The sequence below is a fragment of the Ascaphus truei genome, chromosome 20 (assembly GCF_040206685.1).
Source record: "Ascaphus truei isolate aAscTru1 chromosome 20, aAscTru1.hap1, whole genome shotgun sequence".
In the NCBI taxonomy this organism is placed as follows: Eukaryota; Metazoa; Chordata; class Amphibia; order Anura; family Ascaphidae; genus Ascaphus; species Ascaphus truei.
This window is the reverse complement of record NC_134502.1, coordinates 8606293-8634016: the sequence shown is the minus strand read 5'-3', so window position 1 is coordinate 8634016 and position 27724 is coordinate 8606293. Positions and strand designations below refer to the sequence as shown.

At 49.5% G+C, this 27724-nt stretch overlaps 1 protein-coding gene across 2 annotated transcripts; it reads left to right on the top strand.

The window, feature by feature from the left end:
• Positions 1-24: 24 nt before the first annotated feature.
• LOC142471281 (zinc finger protein 90-like) lies at positions 25-17657 on the top strand. 2 transcript variants are annotated; one of them, XM_075578110.1, is made up of 6 exons: positions 25-427; positions 4350-4402; positions 10092-10124; positions 11047-11173; positions 11474-11587; positions 15751-17657. In XM_075578110.1, exons 3-6 carry the CDS (start codon positions 10122-10124, stop codon positions 16779-16781), a joined length of 1275 nt encoding a protein of 424 aa, XP_075434225.1. In that variant the 5' UTR covers positions 25-427; positions 4350-4402; positions 10092-10121; the 3' UTR covers positions 16782-17657. The 2 variants fall into 2 exon arrangements, with proteins under 2 accessions (XP_075434225.1, XP_075434223.1); XM_075578108.1 differs by lacking the exons at positions 25-427; positions 4350-4402 and adding an exon at positions 6183-6704.
• The last annotated feature ends 10067 nt before the right edge of the window (positions 17658-27724 follow it).

Genomic DNA, 27724 nt, shown 5'->3' with positions numbered 1-27724 from the left:
CTGAGATTGTGTTTGTGGTGCCTGTGCCTGTCTGAGACTCCGTCGCCGCGGGGTTGATTGGTGTGTGTGGTGCATCCGCCCCCTTCGTTCCTCCCATTGGCTTTTACCTTCGTGATGTCACGATGTGGACGGGACGCGCAGCAGGGGGCTCCCTTCTTATACCGGCACTTGATTAAGAAGTATTATACTCTTTGATAAAGGGCGGGGAGCCTGAAACGCATCAGAGCACCTCTTCACAGCGCCATGTAACTGTGTTAGATCTTTCATAAAGAAGCTATTTTTATTGCTAAACTGACCCCGCCACCGTCGCACCTGGTTTTGCTCTCACTACCTACAAGCTGTGCTCTGCCTGCACGTCCTTTCCTTGGGCATTACCCTCAGTATCTATCTCGCAGCTGCACGCAGACTACAGGATCAGTGGCTACATGTGAGTACTTTCCTTTATCTGGGTGTCATTACAGTACTTTACTGCTCCTCAGTCTCGCTCCAGGGGAGGGGCTCTGATGTACATGAAGTTGCTACAGTAACTGGGGTCCTGCTGTTCATTTCATTTCAATAGTTTGGTCAACCTAGATGTGTAATTTTGACTCATCCCTCCCTCTAATCGGAGAATCACCTGACTGATTCTTCAAGCAAGGCATTATAAAGGCTTATTACCTGTTATTAATGTGGGTGTGATGTTACATTTGGATACACTACATGATGTAAGCTCTTTTCCGAGCACAGATAGAGAGCTTTCTCTTAAAGCTGTCTTATAACCATTATTACCACTTTATTGTATACATATGGTAATATTTTCACTATACACTTTAGATATTTTTATTTATTATTATATACATTGTTTATCATTATTAGCTTTTTCACAAGAGAGCCGGGTGATTTTATCTTTCTTTTCAATGGACACGGTATATTAGGATACATCTGTATCTCTGAGTCTGAATATGCTGCAGAATACGAGCTTCCTCCTCATTTCTGGGCATTGAGCCATAGGCCGATTTTGTCCTTGAGTCTCCTGGTAGCCAACCTGATACACTTGCAGCATACACATTCTTTCACATGTGAATGATTGCAGGAACACAGTGTGAGACACACAGTAAGACAGAGACTTGTGAGACAAAGACAGACAAAATGGAGACGGAATAGATTCTGCACATCATCAACACCCTCATCTCCAGAGACCCCCCCCCCAGTCAATGTCATCCACATGTCATCAATTTCTACAGTATGTTCATTCCAACAATATTACATTAACAGTCTAAAAAGAGATAGAAGATTAGGAGGTCTATACCCGACCCTAGTGGCGATAATAGGTGTTCGAGACCGCACGGGAGAGGATAAGGCACAAGATGGCAACAAGGGAAAGATAAAACATTGAAGACATGGACCAAAAGATAAAAGAGAACATTTGCCCTCCCCGCTTTACTACCCCCCCTCCCCGCTTTACTACCCCCCCTCCCCACAGAGATTTTGAAGGGTTGCGGTCATTGGATATTATTTGTTAATTTCAAAAAACGAGATGTTATCTGGATAGTCTGTGTAAACCCAATAAAACTTTAAGTTTCAAAAATGTTTTTATATATACATATATATATAATGGTGAAAGGCGGGGTTGCAGACCTGCCTAAGACATGCAAATGAGCATAAAGTATATTTGCATTTGCTATATGCTTTGCTGTGGAAGGTTTTTGTCACTTTTTTTACTCACCATAACTTAACTCAGTATGGTAAACCCCATCCTTTCACTTCATTGCATAGCCAGTTAACCAACCCCACACTGATGAGACCCATTAAGGTCGATACAGCTGTCTGTGGGTGGGTTTTCTGGCTATGCATCTTAACTCTGGCTGTGCTCAAAGCTGTGACCCTACAGCAAGCTTAAGCCTATAGGGAACCATGTATAAAATGGTTTTTGAAGCAAAAAGTGGCACTGTGTGCTCATTTGCATGTCATTTCCCAGAATCCCTTGCTGCAGTGGAAGTGCTGTGTGCTGGGTGATAACGGTGAAAGGCGGGGTTGCAGACCTGCCTAAGAAATGCAAATGAGTATACAGTATATTTGCATTATATATATACTGGGTCACAGCTTTGAGCACAGCCAGGGTTAAGATATATATATATATATATATATATATATATAAGATATATATATATATATATATATATATATATATATATATATATATATAAAAAACTAGGCGAAAAGCAAAAAAACCGCCAATGTGTTTGGCGTTTTTTTTTTCCTGCCATCGGCGCGGGCGAAAAGGCACTTTTCGCCTCAACTTCCCATTTTTTCCGCCACGCTCAATTCTAGTAGTGGCGAGTAGTTTTGCGCCACTATTCGCCACTCTAGAATGGCGTTTTTCTGGCGAATCCGGCACATCACAAAAAGTAGGCAAGTTGATGCTGAGAGGCTGCGGATGAGCGACGGATCGGCACTTAGAAAAAATTCAGGCCTTTTTCCTGGCTGTGATTGATGCCGGGGGTCTCCGGAGCTGATACGATTAATACCAGCACCGGACCCCCCCGGCATGCATCCGAGGCAGGAAAAATGCATTTAAAGGCCACTTCATTACCTTAGCGGCTAACCGCTAAGGCAATGAAGGGGTTAAGCCGCCGTGCCAGGTTTTTGTGTGTAGCAGGGGTGGGTGAAGGGGGTATTTGGTCCTTGTTGTTTGTTTAGGGCTTGCGGGGGGGTTGCGGGTGCACTTAACCCCTTCACGACCTTAGCGGTTAATACCGCTACGGTCATGAAGGGGTTAAGCCCTCCCGCTACCCACCCGCAAGCCCTAAACAAACAACAAGGGCTAAATACCCCTTTCACCCACCCCCGCTACCTACAATAAAAAGAAAACACACACAACAGTCCCACACTAAATAAATAAATAAATATAAATAAATAAATATATCTATATATATCTATATATATATATATATATATAAAATTACCCCAACAACCCCTATACCCCCCTAACATACACATATATGCACATACAGTATAGTAATGGGCACAATTACTATTATCCACAAATGGATATCAGTGAATGTGCCCATTTTAGATACATACAGAACAAAAAATACATTAAATACATATAGCACTCACCCTTGCCCGGCTGCCACGATGAAGGCTATCCTCATCTTCATCCTGCTAATGCCCCCTCCGCTGCTGCAAAACAGAAACAAGAATAAAAACATCCAAAGTAATGTCCCCTAACCCCTTACTCACCATAGCGGTTATTAACCGGTACAGTCATTAAGGGGTTAACCCGCCCTCACCCACCACTCGGGAAGCCTAGATACCCTCCCCCACTAACCCCCCACCCCGTGAGGCCTAACCACCCTCACCCACTACCCACAAGGGAGGCCTACCCACATACCCTTGGGGCCAATACCCCCTCCCCCCACCCCCAGTACCCACAATTAAAACAATACACAGACCCACAATAAACATTATTTTATTTATTAAATACATTACCCACCCCCTGTGCCCCCCCATAAATACATGATTTATTCTTTTACATACGGGGTTCATACCCCAGCCCCATGCGAGTCCCTGGCGGGCCTGACGTGTCAGACCTACAGGGTACTAGCAACTTGTTTCATACAGGTTCTGGAGGCCTGTTGGTGGGTCCCACCAAGCGCCATGGCCCCCAGGTGGTCTCCGCGGGTCACTGTGGGCCACAATTGGGTCCCCACAGTAGGCCTGCGGATGTCTGGGAGCCCCGGGTCAGACCCACAGGTGTCTCAGGGACCTCGGGTGGTTAACCAGCAATGCCATCAGGAGAATCCAATATAAACTAAGCAACATCAATACAATTAGCATCAATCAATTAATCCATTTCCTCAAACAATTATAATACAATACAATTGAATTATACAATTCCCTATTCAATTCCTAAAGCCAAACCATTGCCAAAACAATTCTAATTTAAAGTAACAACCATCATTCTAATCTAAGTACCATAAAGAAGCCATTACAATTAACCTGTAACTAAATACAAATTACATTATTCAGAACAATGACAAAATAAAGCTGATACATACATTAGCCATACATGAAAAGAACATAAACATTAGCAAACCAATCAATTATTATCCCTGTATGTCTATCCATATAGATAGATATACATAAAATACAGGGGCAATAATACAGCATAAAAAACAATGCATTTCCATACAAAAATCACATATAATACACCCATTCAGTGTCCGTGAATGTATGTATATAGATAGGTACATAGCTACATTCACGGGCATTAAATGGGACTGAAAAAATAAAAGACATGAATGAAAAATCAAAAAAACCTGTAAAAGTAAAAATAATAAACTTTTCTTTTGTTCACTCACCATTAGATGTCCACTCACCGAAATCCAGGCGGCCCGGAAGCACAGGAACCAATCCACAGGTAAACCATAAAATAAAAAACCCTTACAATCCATAACGGTGTCTTGTTCTTCTATTTGTAATCCTTCCCGTCTGTCTTGGGGTCTTCTTTTCTTCTTTTGGGGTCTTCTCCGGCTTCTTCCGTCTTCTTAGGCCACGCCCTTCTTCTCTACTTAGGATGGGAGATGTTCCCTCCTCGGCGACTAGCTTCAAAATGAGGTGACATAGGCTTTTATAGGCCTATGATGTCACATTTTGCTCAAATGTTTCCCACGGTCCTGATTGGGCCGTGAAAAACATGTGAATTTGGCCGAACAAAAAAAAATTATGACGTCAATTTAAAGGCAATGAAAGCACAGCCAATCAGAATGGCTGTGCTTCAATTGCCTTTAAGATGATGCCATGAAAAAAAACATGGCCGGCCTCACATGGTACGGTAGCCAATCAGAGCGTGGGAACTACATCCCTACTCTGATTGGCTCTAGTAGACCATGTGACACAGGCTTGGGGGAGAACGGATGTGACGTCATTGAAAGCCTGTCACATGGTACTAGAGCCAATCAGAGTTGGGATGTATTTCCCACGCTCTGGTTGGCTACCGTACCATGTGAGGCTATAAAGATGGCGGCGACACTGCCACCCGATGACACATACCGGGGCCTGTAATTCAGGAAGCAGGGGGTCCCTGGTCCACAAAGCAATGCGGTTCAGCTCAGGGGACCCCCTGCTCACTGTACAATATTATTAAAAATACATTCATGCTGCTTCGTTACCATAGCACATAGCCGCAAAGGTAAGGAATGAGTGTTTATTGATATCTGTGTTTTATTCATACTGTAGATGTGCAGAGGGTCTCCGGAGCTGAACCGCTTTGGTTTTAGGTCTGGGAACCCCCTGCTTCCCGAGATACAGGCCCCTTTAGGGGGTGCCGGTATCCCTCTGCTTTGTTTACATTCCGCGGTCACGTGATCAGGACATTTAAATGCAGAGGGATACCGGCACCTCATAAAGGGGCCTGTATCTCAGGAAGCAGGGGGTCCCCGGACCTGAAACCAATGCGATTCAGCTCCGGAGACCCCCTGCACATGTACACTATGAATAAAATTGTATTTAAAATAATTTTTAATGTGCCAATGTTTGCGCCGAGAGAGCAGCGGATCTCTCTCTGCTGCAAACACATCTTGGCAGGGGACGGCTTCTTGACAGCTTCTCGCCAGGTTAGTCACAGGTTATTCGCCATTATTTTAAATGGTGGTGGCGCATTAATTCACCAGGGATTAAGCCCTTCCTGCATACAGCGAGGTTAACACTCCAAAAACATGGAGAATTCAAAACCTGGCTAATGCATTTTTCCGCTGCTTAGTGCATAGACCCCTAAGTCGGAATGAGCACCCTGAACCCATAACTCCGGTTCTGTTCAACCTAGAGGGCTGAGATTCGGCCACCATGTAGTCCTAATTCTGGCAGGATTGCATGGCAAATACCGACCCTCTCGGGGCAACATAACGGAGTCAAGGTAATTGTAAATTTGGGGTTTCTGCCATTGACTTGCATGGTAGAAAAAAGCCTCTTTGGAAAATGTGCTTTTAAACCTGTAAGTGTGTAAGTGTGTATCTCCGGTTCGGTGGGTCACAGCGAGCTGAAACTTGGCCACCATGGAGAGTCCCCTCCGGCATGAGGGTCCGGCAACTATCAACCCACTCAGTCCAGTCGAATGGATTATTTTAATATGTGTAGATATTAAAGAATATACTGTTTTGCAAGGCTGGTATAAGAGCCCGGAAAGTCACTGGCTCTGTGTAATGTTAATGCTCAGGGGGGCGACCCATTTGTCTACAACAGACCCCCTGATCAAAGACTCAACCACTCTGGTTGTATAGATTAGGGCGGAGAAACGCAGGGCTTGAGGGGTCTGTAAGTGCTGTGATTCACACTTACAGACAAAGGATTTCCTGACCAGATACAAGTCTGGTAGACTTTTAGGCGCCATGAGTTTTGTGTGGGGCTAAAGAAATGAGACCCCAAGGGCCAGATGTGCGCATGTACCAACTAACTGGGGCATGATCTAACAATGCTTCCCACGTTAGCTGGCAAAGGGTCGTTGGGTGGAGGTAATTGATGTCCAATGCATGACACTCTCTGTGAATGTATAGGGCTGGAATCCCATATAAACCAGTGTAAACCCTATACCCATTGTCTTCGTTTGTGTTTTCGTGGAGTCTTCGTGACTACAACTACTTGTTACCTGATGCCTGAATGAATTGCCAATCCAGATCCTGACTGGGAGAATGGCGTGCATGGAGAGAGGCGGCGGGCAGGACAGCGTGAGTGCGGTGATGCGGCGGCCCGGGTGTAGGTTGGAGGCGGCGGTGATAGGGACTGATGGCGGGGCGGGTGTATGTGAGGTGGCGGGGTGAGGGACTGATCCGCCGGGGGTGCGGATGGAGGTGAGGTGGCGGGCTGGGTGTAGGGTGTGAGCTGGGGGATTGCAGCGGCTGGCAGCGCTAGGTGAGGAGGAGAATCTGTGGCTGCACTGCGTTTGTCTCCCGCTCAGAGGGACACGCAGTGTAGCGTGGGGGGGCGGGACACACGGGGGGGCCAAACACACCGTCCAATGAGCCGTGGGGGGCAGACCAACGGACCAATCAAATGGTCTACAGGGACTCACAAACAACAGTTTCAGTTATATATATATACAGATATACACACTACACTGCTTCTATATATAACATTGTAATCAGGGTGATAGAGTTACTATCCCACAGAGCTTACACTCTATATATCAGTGATTCTTAACCGGGGCTCCGCGAAGCAGTGGCAGGGGTTCCGCCTGGCCGCCCGCACTCACTGCTGCACCGGGGGAAGGGGGAGAGGGTGATCCGTGGTGTCGGCTGTAACTTTGCATTTGAGCTACAGCTTCTGCTGTAAACGCTGTTTGCATGTGTGTGTGAGGAGGGAGAGAGAGCGCGAGGAGGGAGAGAGTGTGCGATGAGGGAGAGAGAGCGCGAGGAGGGAGAGCGCAAGGAGGGAGAGAGAGTGCGAGGAGGGAGAGAGCACGAGAAGGGAGAGAGCGCGAGGAGAGAGAGAGAGCGCGAGAAGGTAGAGAGAGGGCAAGGAGGTAGAGAGTACGAGGAGGGAGAGAGCGCGAGAAGGGAGAGCGTGTGTGAGAGAGAGAGTGTCAGAAGGAGGGTGAAAGGAAGATGAGGGGGAGAGGAGGAGGGAGAGAGTGAGAGGAGAGAGAAGGATGGAGAGGAGAGAAGGGAGAGAGGGAGAGGAGAGAGAAGGGGGGAGAGGAGAAAGGAGGGAGAGGGATCGATCCATGGGGGTTTTGAGAGATGCAAGGGGGGGGTGATGTTTAAACCAAAATCATTACAAAATATGTACACATTGTTTATTCAAAAGTACGAGTTCATTATTATTTATTACCCCTACTGCTTTACACGTCGATTTTGTGATTTACCACTGTCGAAAATGTGTCTTCCAGATAGGGGTTCCCCGACATTTCATGAAATACTTAAAGGGTTCCTCCAAACAAAAAAGGGTGGGAATCACTGCTATATATACACTCACACTACTTCTGCATATAACATTGTAATCAGTGTGAGAGTTACTGACCCGCAGAGTTTACATTCTATATATACACTCACAATACTTCTATATATAACATTGTTATCAGTGTGAGATAGTTACTGCCCCGCAGAGCTTACACTCTATATATACACTCACACTACTTCTATATATAACATTGTTATCAGTGTGAGAGAGTTACTATCCCACAGTGCTTACACTGTATATACACGCAAACTACTTGTACAGTAGAGGCAGCGATTATTCTAACAAAAACCAGTGGCAATTCCCCAAAAGACCCAGGTACATTCTGAATACATTTCCTTAAACTAGCCCCAGCATTTCTGCATTGATTAATGGCCTATCAGATTAACAGCGGGGGTCCCTGGCAGTCCCATTCAAACTGAATTGGACTGCCAGGGATCCCTGCTGTGTTAATCCTATGGGTCGTTAGTCAATGCAGAAATGCCTTAAACGTGCCTCAAACTAGCCCAGAACATACCCAGCACATACCCAGAATGTAACCCGGCTAGTTTAAGGCAAATGTTAGAATAAGCGTTGCCTCTACTGTATATATAACAGTCTAATCAGTGTGAGAGAGTTACTGTCCCACAGAGCTTACACTCTGTATGGACAAAGCGCCTATGCGAAACGGCCGTCCTTATGGGCACTACATAGGGAGCATGTGTAGGCGCTTCTTTGAGAGATCACCATAATGCAAGTATTGTACTTTGTTAATGCCTATATATGGATCTCTCTTTTCCTGGTTATCTATTCAGGGATATCACACTAGCATTATCATTATTTTTGTGTGCTTAGAGTTCACTACATCTTGGACACTATTTGCCCTATACTGTAAGTATACAGATTTTGTCATTACTGATTACAACTATCAGTCCCCACCTATACATATGTCAAGTATTTGGTGGGTTGGTCTGTATATGTACAGCACATGCTGTGCACTCGTTTGCAGTGACCCACAGTTACCATGTACTGATCTATACACACTATTTGTGGTTCCTGTTTACAATTTAATATAGTTTCCAGTTGTAGAGTGGTCGTGGGAGGGGGGAGTTTGCTTAGGAACTCTCTTCCTCTTAGTAGGCTCAAGTTCTATTTTTGATAGGCTTACCTGCCTCAGTCATCATCCTACCTTTTTAGGTTTAAGCTTCAATTAGTTGTAGCTTAATTGCCTGTTTGGGTATATTTAACACCCTGTGTTTTATTTTTTTCTACTATTAAAAGTGTTTTTAGTATTATCATCATATCACATTATGGACATCTTAGCTCGAACCTTACAATATACTTTTACACTTACATTATGTGATTGAGTGCTGTTCAATAGGGTTTTTTTCACTGATCCAATCGCCCCATCTGGGACGTTTGTTCTATCAGTTCTTAGTGTAAACTCTATATATACACTCGCACTACTTCTATATATAACATTGTAGTCAGTGCAGGGATGGAACTAGCGGGTGCCTATAGTGCCCTGTCCCCCCCGCATGCACCTGTGTGCACAGAGGTGAATGACCTGATTCTCAGTGAGGGGAGATGGGAGACCGGGAGGCACCGGCCGGGTGAGAATTGCAGCAGGGCTAGATAGTGACCGGGGGCGGAGCTATTAAGAGGGGCGGAGCTATTCAGAGCCCTCCCTACTCTCAATCCACATTGTGTGTGTGTGTGTGTGTGTTTCAGAGAGAGTGTGCATGTGTGTGTGTCAGACTGAGTGTGACAGATGCACAGTGACACAGTCGGCAGGTCACCCCCCCCCCCCCCCATCTTGTTTCACCGTAACACTCAGCTGTACAGTTATTGTGCAAATAATCCTTACATATCCTGTATGTCCTGAATCATTAGGTGAGAATAGCATTAATTGTCACAATGTTATCCTCTCCCTCACACAACTAACACTATTAAGGCGTCAAGAGCAGGACATATAATAATCACAGTGTATAATATAAATAAGTGTGGCCAATTCCAATGTTCTGATTGGTCAGGGATCTTCACCAGAGCTCCCTATTGGACAGAGGAGGTGGCGGAGGGACCAGAACACAGCAGGTCATGGTATAAAAGGCAGGAGCTGATACAGTTCTTATCAGTGTGTTTGTGATCATCTTTCTACAACATGTCCCTTTGTCTTCCAGCTCCTGAACCAGCTCCAGAACCAGCTCCCGATGGTGAGTATTTAGCTAAATATATATCACTTTATACAATTCATACTTTGATGTTGTATTTATATTGAGATTTATTTCGCACGACTTGTTTGTTAGATTGCATTTCAATTAACTTGTACTAATTACGTTTACTTGTTTATTTTTATATGTTTGATTCATGTTAATTTTCCTGCTGTACAATATAGTTTCAATGTTATATTCACTTATTTTGTTGCAAATGAAATATTAATCAGTGTTTACTCAGAGATCTGATTTGTGCAACATATAATAACATGATTTTGGAGAAACATTTGAAACTTCCAAACATATTGACTTAATAGGTAGAAGAATCGACAGATAAAAAAAGCAAGGTTGATGGATAATGATTTCAGTCAATTTTATTGGCCTTTAGGTAACCAATAATTGACCATTCATTCCTACTATAATCTCCCAGCAAGTACAAAATGATGAATGTTTCACATAAATAAATGAACGGGAGAATTTAATCAGCAATGTACAATTTAGCATCAAAAATGCAAAACGAGAAGACAAAAGTGCACAGAAATTGTGCCGTTTTATATCTGTTATATTTCTATTCATTTTTCTCTGTAAACTGTTTTTTCATATATTTATGTACAACTTACAACGGATCATTATGTAGTAATAATAAGCTTTTATACAGACTGATTCTGTTGTTGATGCTACTTTATATTTTAGCCTCACATTATAACTGTTTAGTAACATACTGTAAAAGATACTCCCCTAATAGTAGGACAGATAATGTAATATAGCAGGGAATACACTATGTACTGATTGCAGAGTCTGAGTGATGCCACAAGACACTTTATTGAACATTAAGAGGCTCTCAGAAATGCCAGAGGCTGCTCTGATGATTTTGTTCCTCCTGACAAACAAACAACAACAATTGGAGAATTCTCTTTTTCAGGAACCAGTTGAGTTTGATAAAGTTGCAATTTACTTCTCCAAGGACGAGTGGGATTATTTAACAGAAGAACAGAAGGAACTTTACAAGGATGTGATGATGGAGAATTACCAGACTCTCTGCTCTCTAGGTAAGAAAGTGTGTGTGTGTGTGTGTGTGTGTGTGTGTGTGTGTGTGTGTGTGTGTGTGTGTGTGTGTGTGTGTGTGTGTGTGTGTGTGTGTGTGTGTGTGTGTGTGTGTGTGTGTGTGTGTGTGTGTGTGTGTGTGTAATTTGATTTCCAAAACTACAGGAACTGACTGTATATCTTTATATAACATAGCACTGCACAGCAGTAATACCGTGACACAATAATACAGCAGATAATGGGAATAAGAATTTTCTATGGTGCAAACACATTAAATATATACGTGTCTCCCCTGACATATACAGGATGTGTCAATGTGACGCCTGAGATTGTATCAATGATTGAGCGCGGAGAAGAGCCATATTTAAGGGGTCCCCAGCAGTATAAGGAGAAGGAAAGTCCTACAGATATCAGCACTGGTGAGTAATTTATACTTTAGTGGTGTAACGCTTGCGCTACCCACAAACAAGTTAAGACCCCGGCACTGAGGTGGGAAGGTAGGAAACCACGCACTCACAGCAGCGGAGGCGTGCCTGGAAGGCGGATTGTTTCGCGTTGCCGGTCTGGGTGGCAGAGAGCGGGTTAATCCGTACACTTGCTGGGTCCTTGGGTTGGAGAGCAGAATCGTAGAAGTCCATTAAGAAGTGGTCTGGGATTGTAGATATCAGAATTGTCAAAGTCCGTGGTTCCGTGATTGAGGGTTGGAGAAGGAGCCGTAGTCGAGGGTAAACCGAGGTTACTATCCAGAGGGGTTCACTTACAAGCCGGGTCGGTACACAAGAGGTTAATCTGCAAAACAAGACTGGAGAAGGCAAGGCACAACTGACGTGGAAGCAACAAGGCTGAGCAAGGACTGAATGACTGAGCAAGGACTGAATGACTGAGCAAGGACTGAATGACTGAGCAAGGACTGAATGACTGAGCAAGGACTGAATGACTGAGCAAGGACTGAATGACTGAGCAAGGACTGAATGACTGAGCAAGGACTGAATGACTGAGCAAGGACTGAATGACTGAGCAAGGACTGAATGACTGATCCAGGTATTTAAAGGAAACAGGAACCAGTAGGGAGGGAGGAGGAGCGGAGGCGCGGCCTCTGCGGAGGCTATTATAGGCTGCAGGAGACAAGGGGCACTTAGCAGTGTTGACTCGCAGCTGGGTATCGGTGCACGTCGTCACGTGTGCGTGCCGCGCGTGAGGGAGGCGCGACACATCCGGGGGGCGGATTCGAGCTCCGTGGCACGCCCTGAAGAGCTGCGGGTGTGCACGCGCTCTGTAATTAGAGCGGGGGTGCGCACATGACCAGGGACCGGAACGGAGGCAGCAGCAGTGGCAGGTAAGGAGGGAACATGTCGCAAGGGACGTGTTCCCCCGATTCCTTACAAGTGGTGCGTGCTCTAGGAACAATAATTATATAGCATATTTCATAAAAAAAAGAAACTTGATCACAAATTAGTATATCTATCAATTTCTAATGTCCTTTTGTAACTTTACCTTTCCCATAATAAAGTGGAAATGTATGTGGTACACGCTTCCTGATTTTATATATGTATGTATATATGTATATATACTGTCGCGGCCGAGTTTATTCTAACATTTGCCCGGTCTTGGCCGCGACAGATACCGGTCCCGTGCGCGCGCCGGCCGCGACAGATACCGGTCCCGTGCGCGCGCCGGAGCCTCGGAGGATCGGTCCTCCGATCGAGGCACCGCCCTCCCCTCTCCGGGTCCACTGGGTCCCCCGGAGCCCCCCACTGCCATCCCCCACATTAGAGGAACCCAGGGCTCCCTCGGGGAGCCCTGGGCACGCGCGCCATGCGCGCACGCTCCCGATGAAGCGCGGCACGCAGAGGGAAAAAAACGAGCGCGGCTCGAGCCGAGTTAGAATAAAGTGTGCCGCCTCTGTATATATATTTGATTTGTGAGGATATTGCCTACCAGCGAGATAGATATATATCTATCTATCTATCTCTCTCTGGGAGGCAATATCCTCACAAATTAAGTTTATTGCAATTTTGGATGCTTTTCTGCACTTCTAATTGGAAACATTTACTGAATACGCAATTTGTTACACATCTTGCCATGTGTATCCTGTCTCTTTACATTCTTAGGCTGAGTCCCAGCTGGCACTGAGCTCGCTATGCGCTTGGCGCTTAGCGCGCATACCTCTGTGAATGGGAATCCTCACGCTCGCGCTGTGCGTGGGCGCTCATGCGTGTGCCCGCACGCTCTCCCAAGCTTTGTGCTTGAGGAGACACTGGAGAGATACTTTCAGGCTCAGAGCAGGGACATGACCCTGCTCTGACCAATGGGTAGAGAGAGGGCGTGTTCTAATGCCCTGTCACTACACCAAACACAAACATTGGACTGTTGTGGTGAGGGGGGTCAAACAGGCTTGTGTGGTGTGTGGGGGGGGCAAAACGGACAGGTATGGTGTGGGGGGGGGGCAAAACGGACTGCTGTGGTGTGGGGGGGGGGGCAAAACGGACTGGTATGGTGTGGGGGGGGGGGGGCAAAACGGACTGCTGTGGTGTGGGGGGGGGCAAAACGGACTAATGTGGTGTGGGGGGAAGGCCAAACGGACTGGTTTTGTGGAGGGGGGGGGGGTGAAACGGACTGGTGTGGTATGGGGGGGTAATGGACTGGTGTTGTGTGGGGGGGTGGGGGAGGGCAAAACAGACTGGTGTGGTATGGGGGGGGGGCAAAATGGACTGTTGTGGTGTGTGGTGGCAAAACGGACTGCTGTGGTGTGGGGGGGGGCAAAACGGACTGGTGTGGTGTGGGGGGGGGGGCAAAATGGACTGGTGGGGGGGGGAACGGACTGGTGTGGGGGGGGGGGGCAAAACGGAATTGGTGGGGGGTGGGGGGGCAAAACAGACTGGTGTGGGGGGCAAAACGGACTGGTGTGATGTGGGGGGGGGGAACGGACTGGTGTGGTGTGGGGGGGCAAAACGGACTGGTGTGGGGGGGGCAAAACGGACTGGTGTGGTATGCGTCAAAACGGTCTGGTGTGGGATGGGATGGGCAAAATGGACTGGTGTGGTGGAGCAAAACGGACTGCTGTGGTGTGGGGGGGGGGGGGAAACGGACTGGTATGGTGTGATGGGGGGCAAAACGGACTGATGTGGTGTGGGGAGGGGGGCAAAATGGACTGGTGTGGTGGGGGGGCAAAACGGACTGCTGTGTTGTGGGGTGGTCAAAATGGACTGGTGTGGTGTGTGGGGGGGGGGGCAAAACGGACTGGTGTGGGGTGGGGGGGGGCAAAACGGACTGGTGTGGGGGGCAAAACAGACTGGTGTGATGTGCGGGGGGGGAAACGGACTAGTGTGGTGTGGGGGGACAAAACGGACTGGTGTGGGGGGGCAAAACGGACCGGTGTGGTGTGCGGCAAAACGGTCTGGTGTGGGGTGGGAGGGGCAAAATGGACTGGTGTGGTAGGGCAAAACGGACTGGTGTGGTGTGGGGAGGGGGGCAAAACGGACTGGTGTGGGGGGGCAAAACGGACTGGTGTGGTGTGGTGTGGGGAGGGGGGCAAAACGGACTGGTGTGGGGGGGGAAATGGACTGGTGTGGTGTGTGGTGGGGGGGGGATGAGGGGGAATGGACTGGTGTGTGGGGGTGGGGGGGAATGGACTGGTGTGGTGTGGGGGGGGGAATGGACTGGTGTGGTAATGGGTGCAAAACGGACTGGTGTGGTGTGGGGGGGGGAAATGGACTGGTGTGGTGTGGGGCGGGGAGGGGGGCAAAACGGACTGGTGTGGTGGGGGGGCAAAACGAACTGGTGTAGTGTGGGGCGGGGGGGGAAATGGACTGGTGTGGTGGGGGGGGGCAAAAGGGACTGGTGTGGTGTGGGGGAAATGGACTGGTGTGGTGGGGGGGGATAAATGGATCGGTGTTGGGGGGACAAAATGGACTGGTGTGGTGTGGGGGGGCAAAATGGACTGGTGTGGTGGGGGGAGCAAAATGGATTTGTGTGGTGTGGGGGGGGCAAACAAAGTGGTGGTGTGGTAGTGGGGCAAACAAAGTGGTGTGGTGGGGGGGCAAACGAAGTGAGGGGGGAAGGAGAGAAGGGGGGGAAAAGAGATAGGGGGAGAAAGGAGAGGGGGGGAGAATGGAGAGAGGGGAAGGGAGAGCAAGGGGGAGAGAAACGGGAGGGGGAAGGGAGAGCAAGGGGGGAGAGAAACGAGAGGAGGAAAGAGAGAGAGGAGGGAAGGGGGAGAGAGAGGGTGGAAGGGGGAAAGAGAGAGAGAGCAATGGGGGGGAGAGAGAGGGTGGAAGGGGGAGAGAGAGAGAGCAATGGGGGGGTAGAGAGCAATGGGGGTAGAGAGAAAATGGACACACACACACAGCCCCTATTCAGCCAATGACACGCCACCTCCCCTAATAGCCACACACCCCCGCTCCTGCTCGAAAAAGTTGCAGGACAGCCTATCGCTCATGCTTGGAGAGCTGGTGATGTCACCGCTCTCAAACATGAGCGAGCTCAGGGCAGCGTGGACTCGGCCTTAAACTAAATCTGCCGTTTGAAAATCATTTTTATGTTGGATGTTAATGCTTTTCTTTACTCCAATATTTTTCCCCAGCTGATGGATTCGTGAGCAGGAATTCCCCTGAAGGATGTCACATTTTGCTCTGTTCACCAGATTGTGTAATGGAAGATACCAGTGTAATGGAAGATACCAGTGTTACCCAAATGTATCACGGAGCAAATCACATTAGTCAAGATATACCAAACCAGAGTCTGAGAGAAACTGTGAGCATTATGGTTAAGGAATCAACCTCACAGGAAGAAGGAAATCTCCCAGACTCCCACATTTATACCATCAGAGAACATACAGGGACAGAATATGCATCTACTCCTATTACAACGTGTAACAAAGGAAACATGAATGCAGGGAACGTTCACAAGAACTTGTCAGTAAAAGAAAAACCATTTGTATGTTCCGAATGTGGGAAATGTTTCACATGTAACTCTGCTCTTGTTACACATCAGAGGATACACACAGGAGAAAGACCCTTTGTATGTTCTGAATGTGAGAAATGTTTCACATTTAACTCTCATCTTGTTACACATCAGAGAAGTCACACAGGAGAAAGACCATTTGCATGTTCTCAATGTGGGAAATGTTTCACATGTAACTCTACTCTTGTCAGACATCAGAAAATTCACACAGGAGAAAGACCATGTGCATGTTCTGAATGTGGGAAATGTTTTGCTTATAAGTCATATCTTGTTAAACATCAGAGAAATCACACAGGAGAAAGACCTGTATGTTCTGAATGTGGGAAATGTTTTACCCAGAACCCTACTCTTGTTAGACATCAGAAAATTCACACAGGAGAAAGACCATTTGTATGTTCTGAATGTGGGAAATGTTTTACCCAGAACTCTGATCTTGTTAGACATCAGAAAATTCACACAGGAGAAAGACCATTTATATGTTCTGAGTGTGGGAAATGTTTTACCCTGAAGTCTACTCTTGTTACACATCAGATAATACACACAGGAGAAAGACCATTTGTGTGTTCTGAATGTGGGAAATGTTTTGCTTATAAGTTATGTCTTGTTAAACATCAGAGAATTCACACAGGAGAAAAACGATGTTTGCTCTAAATGTCGACAATGTTTTGCTCACACAAGTTTACTTTGTAATATACCACTCAGACAATTATTGGTTTTATTTTCGTAAAAAAAAAAAATCTTAACTGTTATGGAAACATAAAAACAACCCTGGCCCCTCTGGGGCACAATATTGAGTTTGACTGGATTTCTTTACATTTATTCTCAAGTTGAAATAATGTCTATTATTATAACTCTGCTGACAATCAAGAATTTCTATTTTCATATTTCTACTGTTATTAGACTGTCTCTAGAAAGTTAGTTATAAACCAGTATCATTTGAAGGCTTATAACTGATCTTGGCTAGCTGCCTTTACTGTTATCTATATATGGTAAATGTAATATTACAACTTGGGATACAAAATATTTAGTATGAGTAATATTTTCATATGCATTATTTCTGTTTCACATCTTTATTGCGATAATCACATACTAGAATCATAGATTTGCACATACATGTATCCTATTTGTATGCTTTGAAGGAGAATTTTTAATTAATGCCTACAATATTTAGTCAATATAGCAATTTACAATCCAGGCTGTTTTCTGTTTTCCCAGTTTAATGATGTGTTGTTCACGTTTATTCAACTAGATGGCAGTGGAGTGCTCCTAAATATTAAACATATTAACAAACTTTTGAAATCATACATGCTAAAATGTATTCCTCTACAAATTTGATGCTATACACAAATGTATTAATATAGATAGTTACAGTTATATAAAGTGACTGTGAATTTGTATTAATAATATACAATCCGATGATAACAATTGCATACAGTAATGATGAGTATAATATGTTTAATAATTGTTCGAGCATGTTTTTTGTATTATGTGACACACATAAAGGAGGATAAAATTACAGTTAAAAAGTTAATGTTATAAAATAAGGAATAAAGGTTTTATTTAGTGAAGTTGGTCCGAGAATTTTTAACCAATTAGGAATCAACATGTTCAGTATAAAAGGGAGTTCCACATAGCAGTAATTATACCCATGATGAAGCCAACCTGTGGTGAAACGCGTAGGGTGGGACACATGTGACTTACAGATCTGTGAGCACCCGCACTACATCTACATACCAGCTTGTCCGCGCTTGGCGCCAAAACAGATCACAGAGGAGGAGACGCTATACAGGCCTAGTGTATCGGTGCTAAGAGCAGGATGGATTGGAAACATTTCCTGTTTGTCCACGTGTGGAGCCCAAACAGATCACCGAGTTGAAGACGCTCTACCTGTCCGGTGAATCCGTGCTAGGAACGGGACGGTGTAAGGAATCCACTCCTGGCTTTGATTATAGCTTTTGCAGACTTCTGGAGCTGCAAAAGCTTCCTCTGGCAATCAATGGCACATGTGCTACTTCTCATTGCAGCTTCTGCCCTGTGCTCCATCATTGGAGGAATACTCACACACCCTCCTCCTGTGATTGGATCTCCACCCTTTATATCCTGGGCGTTGGCACTGAAACAGTGCCGAGCATAATTTCCTACCCTGGACACGTTACTGTCTCTGCCACAAGCCACCCTGGCTTGTATCCTGGTGTACTAACCTTTCTGGCTCTTGTCCCTAGTTCCTGAGGCCGCCTGCTAATTCCATGCGGGGGCCCATTCCTGACTTCTCTGCTGAAGCGTTGTTTCCTGAGGCCGCCTGCTAGTTCCATGCGGGGGCCCGTTCCTGACTTCTCTGCTGAAGCGTTGTTTCCTGAGGCCGCCTGCTAGTTCCATGTAGGGGCCCGTTCCTGATTTCTGTGCTGAAGCGTTGGTTTCCCGACGCTGCCCTGCGGTGTACTTCGGCCAGCCTGCTGTCTCCCCCTGCTGAGACCGGCGTCATGGGCCGAGGCCGCTCCTCACGAAGAGGTCACTCCCGCGCTCACGCTCCTAAGCTGAAGCGGGGAACTCCTGACTACCTGTTGCTGAACTCCTGCTTGAATAACGACGATGCTGCCTTCTCCACTCCTGACCCTGCTACGTACGACTACGAACTGCACACTCCGGATCAGTCTGTGCGGACTAAGGTCGGTAATTATATAACCCCACCTCAGCCCCGCGGTCCGGTCCCGGTTTGTGGCGAGCACAATCATAACAGACGGATTGGGAGCATCTCTTGGTGAGGAGTCTGAAAATACCATCGGGGGTCTAATTCAATTGCAGACGGAGTTGAGGAATAGCAAGAATGGAGCATTAAGTGGCAGCTGCGGGAAACTACTGAGGTGTGAGTATAACGCAACAGAACGCAGAGGAGAAAAAGGTAACCATGCACAGAGTAACTCTACACTTGGGAGAAATCTGCAGACGCGTAAGCAGACTCTAGTGCAAAACCGGATCCGACGGAGGAGGTTGGTGTCCTTACTGTCGGGAGTCCGTGAACAAAATCTGTGTATATATTGGTCCCGGCGGGAATACCAACCATATTTTCCCTAGGCAGCATCAACATTGCCTACATTTAATTATCATCCATTCCTTACATCGCAGTTCATAAAAATCTCCATCGCTGCAATTATTCCTGCATTCTAATTACCTCCATCAGGCTCTGTATATACAACTGTTTCCAAGGCGTTAACACATAAGAAATTCTAGACCATCAAGTTTCAGCTATTTTGCACAGAAATTATTTATATGGACTATAATACTTGTAGCCAGGTCCTCTCGGCAAAGCGGACCCCCCCCCCCTCCCCCTTCTGTCACTCACTGCGGCCGAGCGCGGGTACACGTGTACGCCCCTTCTCGGCTAGGGGAAGAGAGCGGAGCATCAGGTTGCGTGCAGGCCGCATGCTGGGGACACGCGCGGCCCGTTGCTAGGGCCGTGGTTGCGTTGCTGCGGTCCCGGCGGCTCGCGGTGCAGGGCACTGCCATTGCGAGTTGTGTTGCGCATGCGCAGGAGCCAGAAGCGCCGGAGCCCACAGACAGCTCGCGCATGCGCGGTGATAGCGCGAACGGCCTGGCCAATAGGAAGAGGGCTCTTGGAAGGGACTACATATCCCATGAGCCTCTGTATACCCCACGTGATGCCAGGGAGCCAATAGGGCCACAGCATCTCCCTGCAAGGGAGAATTGATACATTTCACAGGCTTGCAGCACGTTGTTTAGTTGGTGACCGGAGCAGCTAGGGGAAGGAGGTAGGGTGCAGGAGTCAGTAACCCCCTGCACTAGGCCAGCAGCCCCCTAGGCCCCAGATAGCCCTGAGTCACAGTAGCTGAGTGTTGTAGGGACAGGCCCCAGATTAGGGACCCTGCCCCTTATCAGTATCCAGAGGAAGTTAGGGACACAGCGACCGCTGCGTTTCCATTCTGAGGTTTGGGCTCAGACCTCCGCTGCGGCTGCAGCAGTCATCCGGGTGGGATCGCCCTGGATGGTGGTTCCGGTGTCTTCTCTCATCGGATCCTTTGTGAAGCCAGTTGCAGGCCCGAACACTGGAGTGCTCGGCAGGTAATCCGTAACAACAAGTGCACCAACAATCCTATTAGCTTTATAGTGACTGCGCAGTCACACGTATCCTCTCTCTGTAGAGTGCGGGATATTGTGTGGGGTTACTGGACACGGGGTGGGATCACCCGGTGAAAGGGGGATAGCGTCCTGCGAGACGCAGTAGTCAGTGTCTCCTCTCGGGAGGGACACCTGTTGATATTATATGCAAATACGTTCTATGCTCCCAAGTAAAGTCATTGGTTATATTACATGCTGTTGTGTGATATATATATTGTCCTGCGAGGATCACTCCCCCTCGAGTGGGAGCCATCGCAGGTGGAGGCGCTGCACCGAGTACGAGGTTACTCCTATCATTATTAGTCGTGCCCCAGGCTCCCCGTGGCAGAGGCTTAGGCCCCCTGTGAGCCTAACAGGTAAAGCACCACACCTGGTAACACTATGTTCCCCGCACACACACATTATATGAGATTGTATGGGGGAATACCCGTTACATTTGGAGGCGCTGCTGAGAGATCAGACCTGGGGTGCCCTATTCAAATCAGTATCATAAGAGATCAGCAACATGGTGATTCCCTCACGTCAAGAGGTCCATGCTTGGGCCATCTCCGTCCTGGAGCCCCCTAGTTACGTCGTGGCTGTAGGGAACGTTCCAGCATTAGTAGCAGAGACTTACATCCGGGACTCGCTGAGGGAGCTCCTAGGGTCAAATAAAGTATGGTACCGGGGCAGGGTGTTCGACCCTAATTTTTATTGGAGCGCCATACTATTCACGGTGGGGCGGGACATATGCCAAGAGACGGCCCCGAACACTCTAGTAGCTCCCGAGTGCCCGCCAGAAGGCTACCCCCTTATATACTCGGACTTACCAGTAATACGGGAGATGTTTTCACCAAGGGTTCCCCCCTGGCTCCAGATGAACCATCCACCAGTACTTGGACACCGACTGCACCAGTGTCAAGTACCCCAAACCGGGTTGACCGTCCCCCACTCAAAGTCTCCTTTACCCCAAGCGCTCTCACGGGAGCCCCTAGTTGGGCTGACAGTCCGCCCTCTCCACCAGACACCGCACCCCGCAAGGCGAACTCCCGGCCTATCAGAGAGAGGGTAACTAATGAAGGTTCCGCAATGGGGGTGATGCTACCCCAATTCGTAGAAGCCATCACCATGGCCTCCCAGTCTCAAAGCTACCAGAAACTCAAAGCCTTCTCGGGAGTACTTCCAATACCTCAAGGGGAGGAAGGGATAGACATTTGGAGGGAGAACGCATTAAAAGTCGTAGAAGAATGGTCGTGCACTGACACAATAAAATGGCAGTGCATCATGGAGTGTCTCAGGCCTCCGCTTCTACCATTGTAACCATCCACAGGGACCAACATCCAGAGTTGACAGTGTTGGAGATGGTGGAATTCCTGCTGGAAGCGTACGGACTGGCAGAAGATAAAGGAGCGATCTGAACGAAGTACTACAATCTCTATCAGAAGGAGGGAGAGGACTTGTCGGCCTTTATACACCGACTGCAACTGGTCTTGGGACTTCTACTCAACCGTAAGCTGATTTCTGCCTCAGGGATGGATGAAGCTCTTCGTGAACAGTACCTGCGGGGATCAAGCCCCACTCATCCCATAGCTAATATGCTCCGCAGCAAAATAACGGACGGGAGTCCCCCTACGTTCCCGGGTTGCTGCGCCAGATGAAAAGTGAAGAGGCACATGCGTTGTTACACTCCCCCGCAAAACCCAAGAGCCCCTCCGTCTCAAAGGGAAAGTGCGCTATGGAAAAGAAGGAAGAGCCTGCCGCCCCGTCCAAGGTGTACAAGCCAAAACCCGCCGACATACCACCTTCCACGTACAAGGATCGTCCTGAACGCCGCGACGTAGTTTGCTATAACTGCGGGAAGAAGGGCCACTTCTCCAACGATTGTCTGGAGAGGGAGGGGGAACCCTCCGGAGAAAAATCCTCCGATAGAAGAAATCCCGCCCGGTCAATGGTATGCTGAGTACAAACGGCCGAGTCTGACTCAGAACCCCCTCCTGGAACCAAAGATGCCCCTTCTGACGCCGACCCCGGTGAGGACACCTCACCAAGGGAAGCTTACAGTCAAGTAAGCCCCGCGGCCATCATGCCTGTTGTACTGGAAGGGGATCTATGCATAGGCCCTACTGGACACGGGATCACAAGTGATCATCATATACGCAAGTTCTATGACCAGCACCTCAGACACTGCCCCCTGAGGGCGGCCGACCATATGAAAGTTAGGGGTTAAGTAATGAAGACTACCCCATCGATGGGATTGTAAGGGTTCAATTGGAAATACTCCAACTGAACACTGGCTAGAAACACCCCATGCATGTAGCGGCAATGGTATGCCCCGAGCCCCAAGACCAGAGCAAGTATCCGATCATCTTTGGAACCAACACTGATATAGTACAAGCGGTAATCAGAGCGTACCTGAAAGAGACCAACGAGTTGCCGCTGGCCAATTCTCTCCTAGATCCCGTCCTACGAGAGGAGTGCAACCGTGTATATGCCCTGGAGCGTCACGGGGATCTCTACAATCGTCAACGCGGACTGACGACCATATTACCAGGGGGAGTGCAACGGATGGCCGTCTGGTGCTGTTATCCCGAACGAGATGAGAGCGATCAGCTTTTTTCTCTGGAGAGTACCCCTGAGGAAGAAGTTCAGAGAGGGTATAGAGTACTACCCGAGGTGAGGGAGTGGACGACTAAAATCCCTCTACGAACCTACGTGTATGTGCAGAACATCTCCCCCTTCCCGATGGAACTTGATGCCGACCAGAGTCTGGGTAACCTATATCCGGTCAGCCCTGTGGAAACAACGCCCCAGGTGAATACGGCGGCAGTGAATGAGCGCTTAGTCGATCTGAACTTCAACTTCGGAGAGTCGACATTGCCCACTGAGTGAAAAGAGCGGCTGACAACCCAGTTGAATAAACGACGGACTGTGTTCTCCACGAGTGAGATGGATGTGGGGTGCAGTCGCAACGCCCAACATGCCATTTGACTGAGTGATGCCACCCCATTCCGGGAACGTTCTCGTCGCATCGCCCCGCGGGATGTGCACGATGTGAGGAACGTCATGCAGGAAATGGAGACCGCTGGGATTTTGATGGAGTCACAGAGCCCTTACGCCTCTCCCATAGTGGTGGTGAGGAAAAAGAACGGATCCGTACGACTGTGTGTCGACTATCGAACCCTGAACAATCGTACGATACCGGATCAGTACAACCTTCCTCGCATTGAAGAGATCCTGAATGCTCTGAACAGAAGCCAATGGTTCAGCGTGCTCGATCTACGATCTGGGTACTATCAGGTACCTATGAATGCAGAGGATCAGGAGAAAACAGCCTTCGTCTGTCCCCTGGGGTTCTACCAATTTACACGTATGCCCCAAGGTATATGTGGGGCCTCTGCTACCTTCCAACGACTGATGGAAAAGACTATCGGGGACATGAACCCTCGGGAGTGTCTCGTCTACCTGGATGACATCATTGTCTTCGGAAGAACTCTGGAAGAGCATGAAGAAAGGCTGCTTAAAGTGATAGACCGTCTTGGGAAGGAAGGGTTGAAATTGTCCCTAGACAAGTGCCGGTTTTATCACACCTCGGTGACCTACGTGGGGCACATCGTGTCTGCTCAAGGGATCGCCACCGACCCGGCCAAAGTAGAAGCGGTCGTGAACTGGCCGCATCCCGAGAATGTCACAGAACTACGATCCTTCCTGGGGTTCTGTGGGTATTACCGTCGCTTTGTGGAAGGGTACTCCAGTAGAGCTATACCCCTGAACAATCTGTTGAAGATATACCCCCGAAGAGCCCGGAAGGAAGGCCATATCCCCCCGCCAACCCTTTGGTGATAAATGGACGTCTGAGTGTGAACAGGCCTTCCTGAAATTGAAGAAATGTCTGACCGAAGCGCCGGTGCTTGCGTATGCTGATCTGCATGTGGATGCCAGTCTCAACGGACTAGGTGCCATCCTGCACCAGAAGCACCCCGAGGGCCTTCGGCCTGTCGCCTACATCAGTCGCAGTCTGACACCCAGTGAACAGAGATACCCCATCCACAAGTTGGAGTTCCTGGCTCTCAAGTGGGTGATCACCGAGAAGCTCCACGATTACCTTTACGGGGTGACGTTTGAGGTAAGGATGGATAACAATCCCCTCACGTACATCAATACCTCGGCCAAATTGGATGCAGCAGGACACCGATGGCTGGCCGCTCTGAACAATTACCGCTTCTCCCTGAAGTATAAGCCGGGACCCTTGAATGTCGGGGATGACGCCCTCGCCCAACGGCCAGGGCTAATTGCTACTCAAGATGATGAGGAATGGGAAGAACTCTCAGGACCAGGAGTGCGAGCTATGTGTAGGCACTGCCGCCATCGTCAACGACCAAGTGGCCTTCTCAGAATTAAGGGTGGCAAACTCATTGGGATGCCAGTCGCAGGCTGTCCCAGCCGCCTACTGCGATCCAAAAGGGAATGAACATAACGCATGACAAAGTGCTACGGTGGAAAGATCTGGTGGGGGGTGAAGGAAGATGCCCAGCGGGGACTACATGTTGCCGGGGGGGGGGTGGGGGGTGAAGGAAGATGCCCAGCGGGGACTACATGTTGCCGGGGGGGGTGAAGGAAGATGCCCAGCGGGACTACATGTTGCCAGGGGGGGGGGGGTGAAGAAGATGCCCAGAGTGGACTACATGTTGCTGGGGGGGGGGTGAAGGAAGATGCCCAGCGGGGACTACATCTTGCCGGGGGGGGTGAAGGAAGATGCCCAGCGGGGACTACATGTTGCCGGGGGGGGGGGTGAAGGAAGATGCCCAGCGGGGACTACATGTTGCCGGGGGGGGTGGTGAAGGAAGATGCCCAGCGGGGACTACATGTTGCCGGGGGGGGGGAGAGGAAGATGCCCAGCGGGGACTACATGTTGCCGGGGGGGGGGGGGTGAAGGAAGATGCCCAACGGGGACTACATGTTGCCGGGGGGGGGGATAAGGAAGATGCCCAGCGGGGACTACATGTTGCCAGGGGGGGGAGAAGGAAGATGCCCAGCGGGGACTACATGTTGCCGGGGGGGGGAGAGAGGAAGATGCCCAGCGGGGACTACATGTTGCCGGGGGGGGGGAGAGAGGAAGATGCCCAGCGGGGACTACATGTTGCCGGGGGGGGGGGTGAAGGAAGATGCCCAGCGGGGACTACATGTTGCTGGGGGGGGGTGAAGGAAGATGCCCAGCGGGGACTACATCTTGCCGGGGAGGGTGAAGGAAGATGCCCAGCGGGGACTACATGTTGCCGGGGGGGGGGGTGAAGGAAGATGCCCAGCGGGGACTACATGTTGCCGGGGGGGGTGGTGAAGGAAGATGCCCAGCGGGGACTACATGTTGCCGGGGGGGGGAGAGGAAGATGCCCAGCGGGGACTACATGTTGCCGGGGGGGGGGGAGAGGAAGATGCCCAGCGGGGACTACATGTTGCCGGGGGGGGGGAGAGGAAGATGCCCAGCGGGGACTACATGTTGCCGGGGGGGGGAGAGAGGAAGATGCCCAGCGGGGACTACATGTTGCCGGGGGGGGGGAGGAGAGAGGAAGATGCCCAGCGGGGACTACATGTTGCCGGGGGGGGGGAGAGAGGAAGATGCCCAGCGGGGACTACATGTTGCCGGGGGGGGGGGGAGAGAGGAAGATGCCCAGCGGGGACTACATCTTGCCGGGGAGGGTGAAGGAAGATGCCCAGCGGGGACTACATGTTGCCGGGGGGGGGGGTGAAGGAAGATGCCCAGCGGGGACTACATGTTGCCGGGGGGGGTGGTGAAGGAAGATGCCCAGCGGGGACTACATCTTGCCGGGGGGGGTGAAGGAAGATGCCCAGCGGGGACTACATGTTGCCGGGGGGGGGGGGTGAAGGAAGATGCCCAGCGGGGACTACATGTTGCCGGGGGGGGTGGTGAAGGAAGATGCCCAGCGGGGACTACATGTTGCCGGGGGGGGGGGAGAGGAAGATGCCCAGCGGGGACTACATGTTGCCGGGGGGGGGGGGTGAAGGAAGATGCACAACGGGGACTACATGTTGCCGGGGGGGGGGATAAGGAAGATGCCCAGCGGGGACTACATGTTGCCAGGGGGGGGAGAAGGAAGATGCCCAGCGGGGACTACATGTTGCCGGGGGGGGGAGAGAGGAAGATGCCCAGCGGGGACTACATGTTGCCGGGGGGGGGGAGAGAGGAAGATGCCCAGCGGGGACTACATGTTGCCGGGGGGGGGGGGGTGAAGGAAGATGCCCAGCGGGGACTACATGTTGCTGGGGGGGGGGTGAAGGAAGATGCCCAGCGGGGACTACATCTTGCCGGGGAGGGTGAAGGAAGATGCCCAGCGGGGACTACATGTTGCCGGGGGGGGGGTGAAGGAAGATGCCCAGCGGGGACTACATGTTGCCGGGGGGGGTGGTGAAGGAAGATGCCCAGCGGGGACTACATGTTGCCGGGGGGGGGGAGAGGAAGATGCCCAGCGGGGACTACATGTTGCCGGGGGGGGGGGAGAGGAAGATGCCCAGCGGGGACTACATGTTGCCGGGGGGGGGGAGAGGAAGATGCCCAGCGGGGACTACATGTTGCCGGGGGGGGGGGGGGAGAGAGGAAGATGCCCAGCGGGGACTACATGTTGCCGGGGGGGGGAGAGAGGAAGATGCCCAGCGGGGACTACATGTTGCCGGGGGGGGGGGGGAGAGAGGAAGATGCCCAGCGGGGACTACATGTTGCCGGGGGGGGGGGGAGAGAGGAAGATACCCAGCGGGGACTACATGTTGCCGGGGGGGGGTGAAGGAAGATGCCCAGCGGGGACTACATGTTGCCGGGGGGGGAAGGAAGATGCCCAGCGGGGACTACATGTTGCCGGGGGGGGGGAAGGAAGATGCCCAGCGGGGACTACATGTTGCCGGGGGGGGGGGGGAGAGGAAGATGCCCAGCGGGAACTACATGTTGCCGGAAGGAGATAGGGCTGATTTTTAACATAAAAAGTTAGTATTTTATATTTGTATATCATTTAAGTTCTAATATTGTATTTTAATATATTGCCATAATATATTTATTTATTTAACCCCCTATTGCGTGCACAATATCCCTGTGCTGGCGAATGTGCAACACGCCCTGTTTGTGTCCGCATGGGCATGTGTGTATGTGTGTGCAACACGCCCCTTATTTAGTGTCCACATTTCCCAGTCCTAGCGTACTTGCAATCACCCACTTGTGTATTAATGCATATATGTCAATAGTAAAAATGTAAATTAACGTACTGATTTCTGGTTTGTTTTTTAGCAGATGTAATTAAAAGAAGTGGAAAAACCTGCGTGATGCGTACCGTAGGGAACTTAAAAAGGTGAAGGTACCATGCTCGCAGGACCCCGGGCCAAGCACCTTTGAAGTCACATCAATGTGGCCCTACTTCATGAACATGCAGGTTTTTGAAGGACCATATGCTGCCTGCGAAAACACAGTCCAACCTTGAGGA

What these genes read in the sequence shown, in the direction of transcription:
- LOC142471281 (XM_075578108.1), top strand. Translation starts at nt 6,669, where the DNA reads ATGGCGTGCATGGAGAGAGGCGGCGGGCAGGACAGC. An exon ending in GAGGCGGCGGGCAGGACAGC is followed by an intron (nt 6,705 to 10,091) that starts GTGAGTGCGGTG and finishes TTTGTCTTCCAG; the next exon opens with CTCCTGAACCAGCTCCAGAA. An exon ending in TCCAGAACCAGCTCCCGATG is followed by an intron (nt 10,125 to 11,046) that starts GTGAGTATTTAG and finishes TCTCTTTTTCAG; the next exon opens with GAACCAGTTGAGTTTGATAA.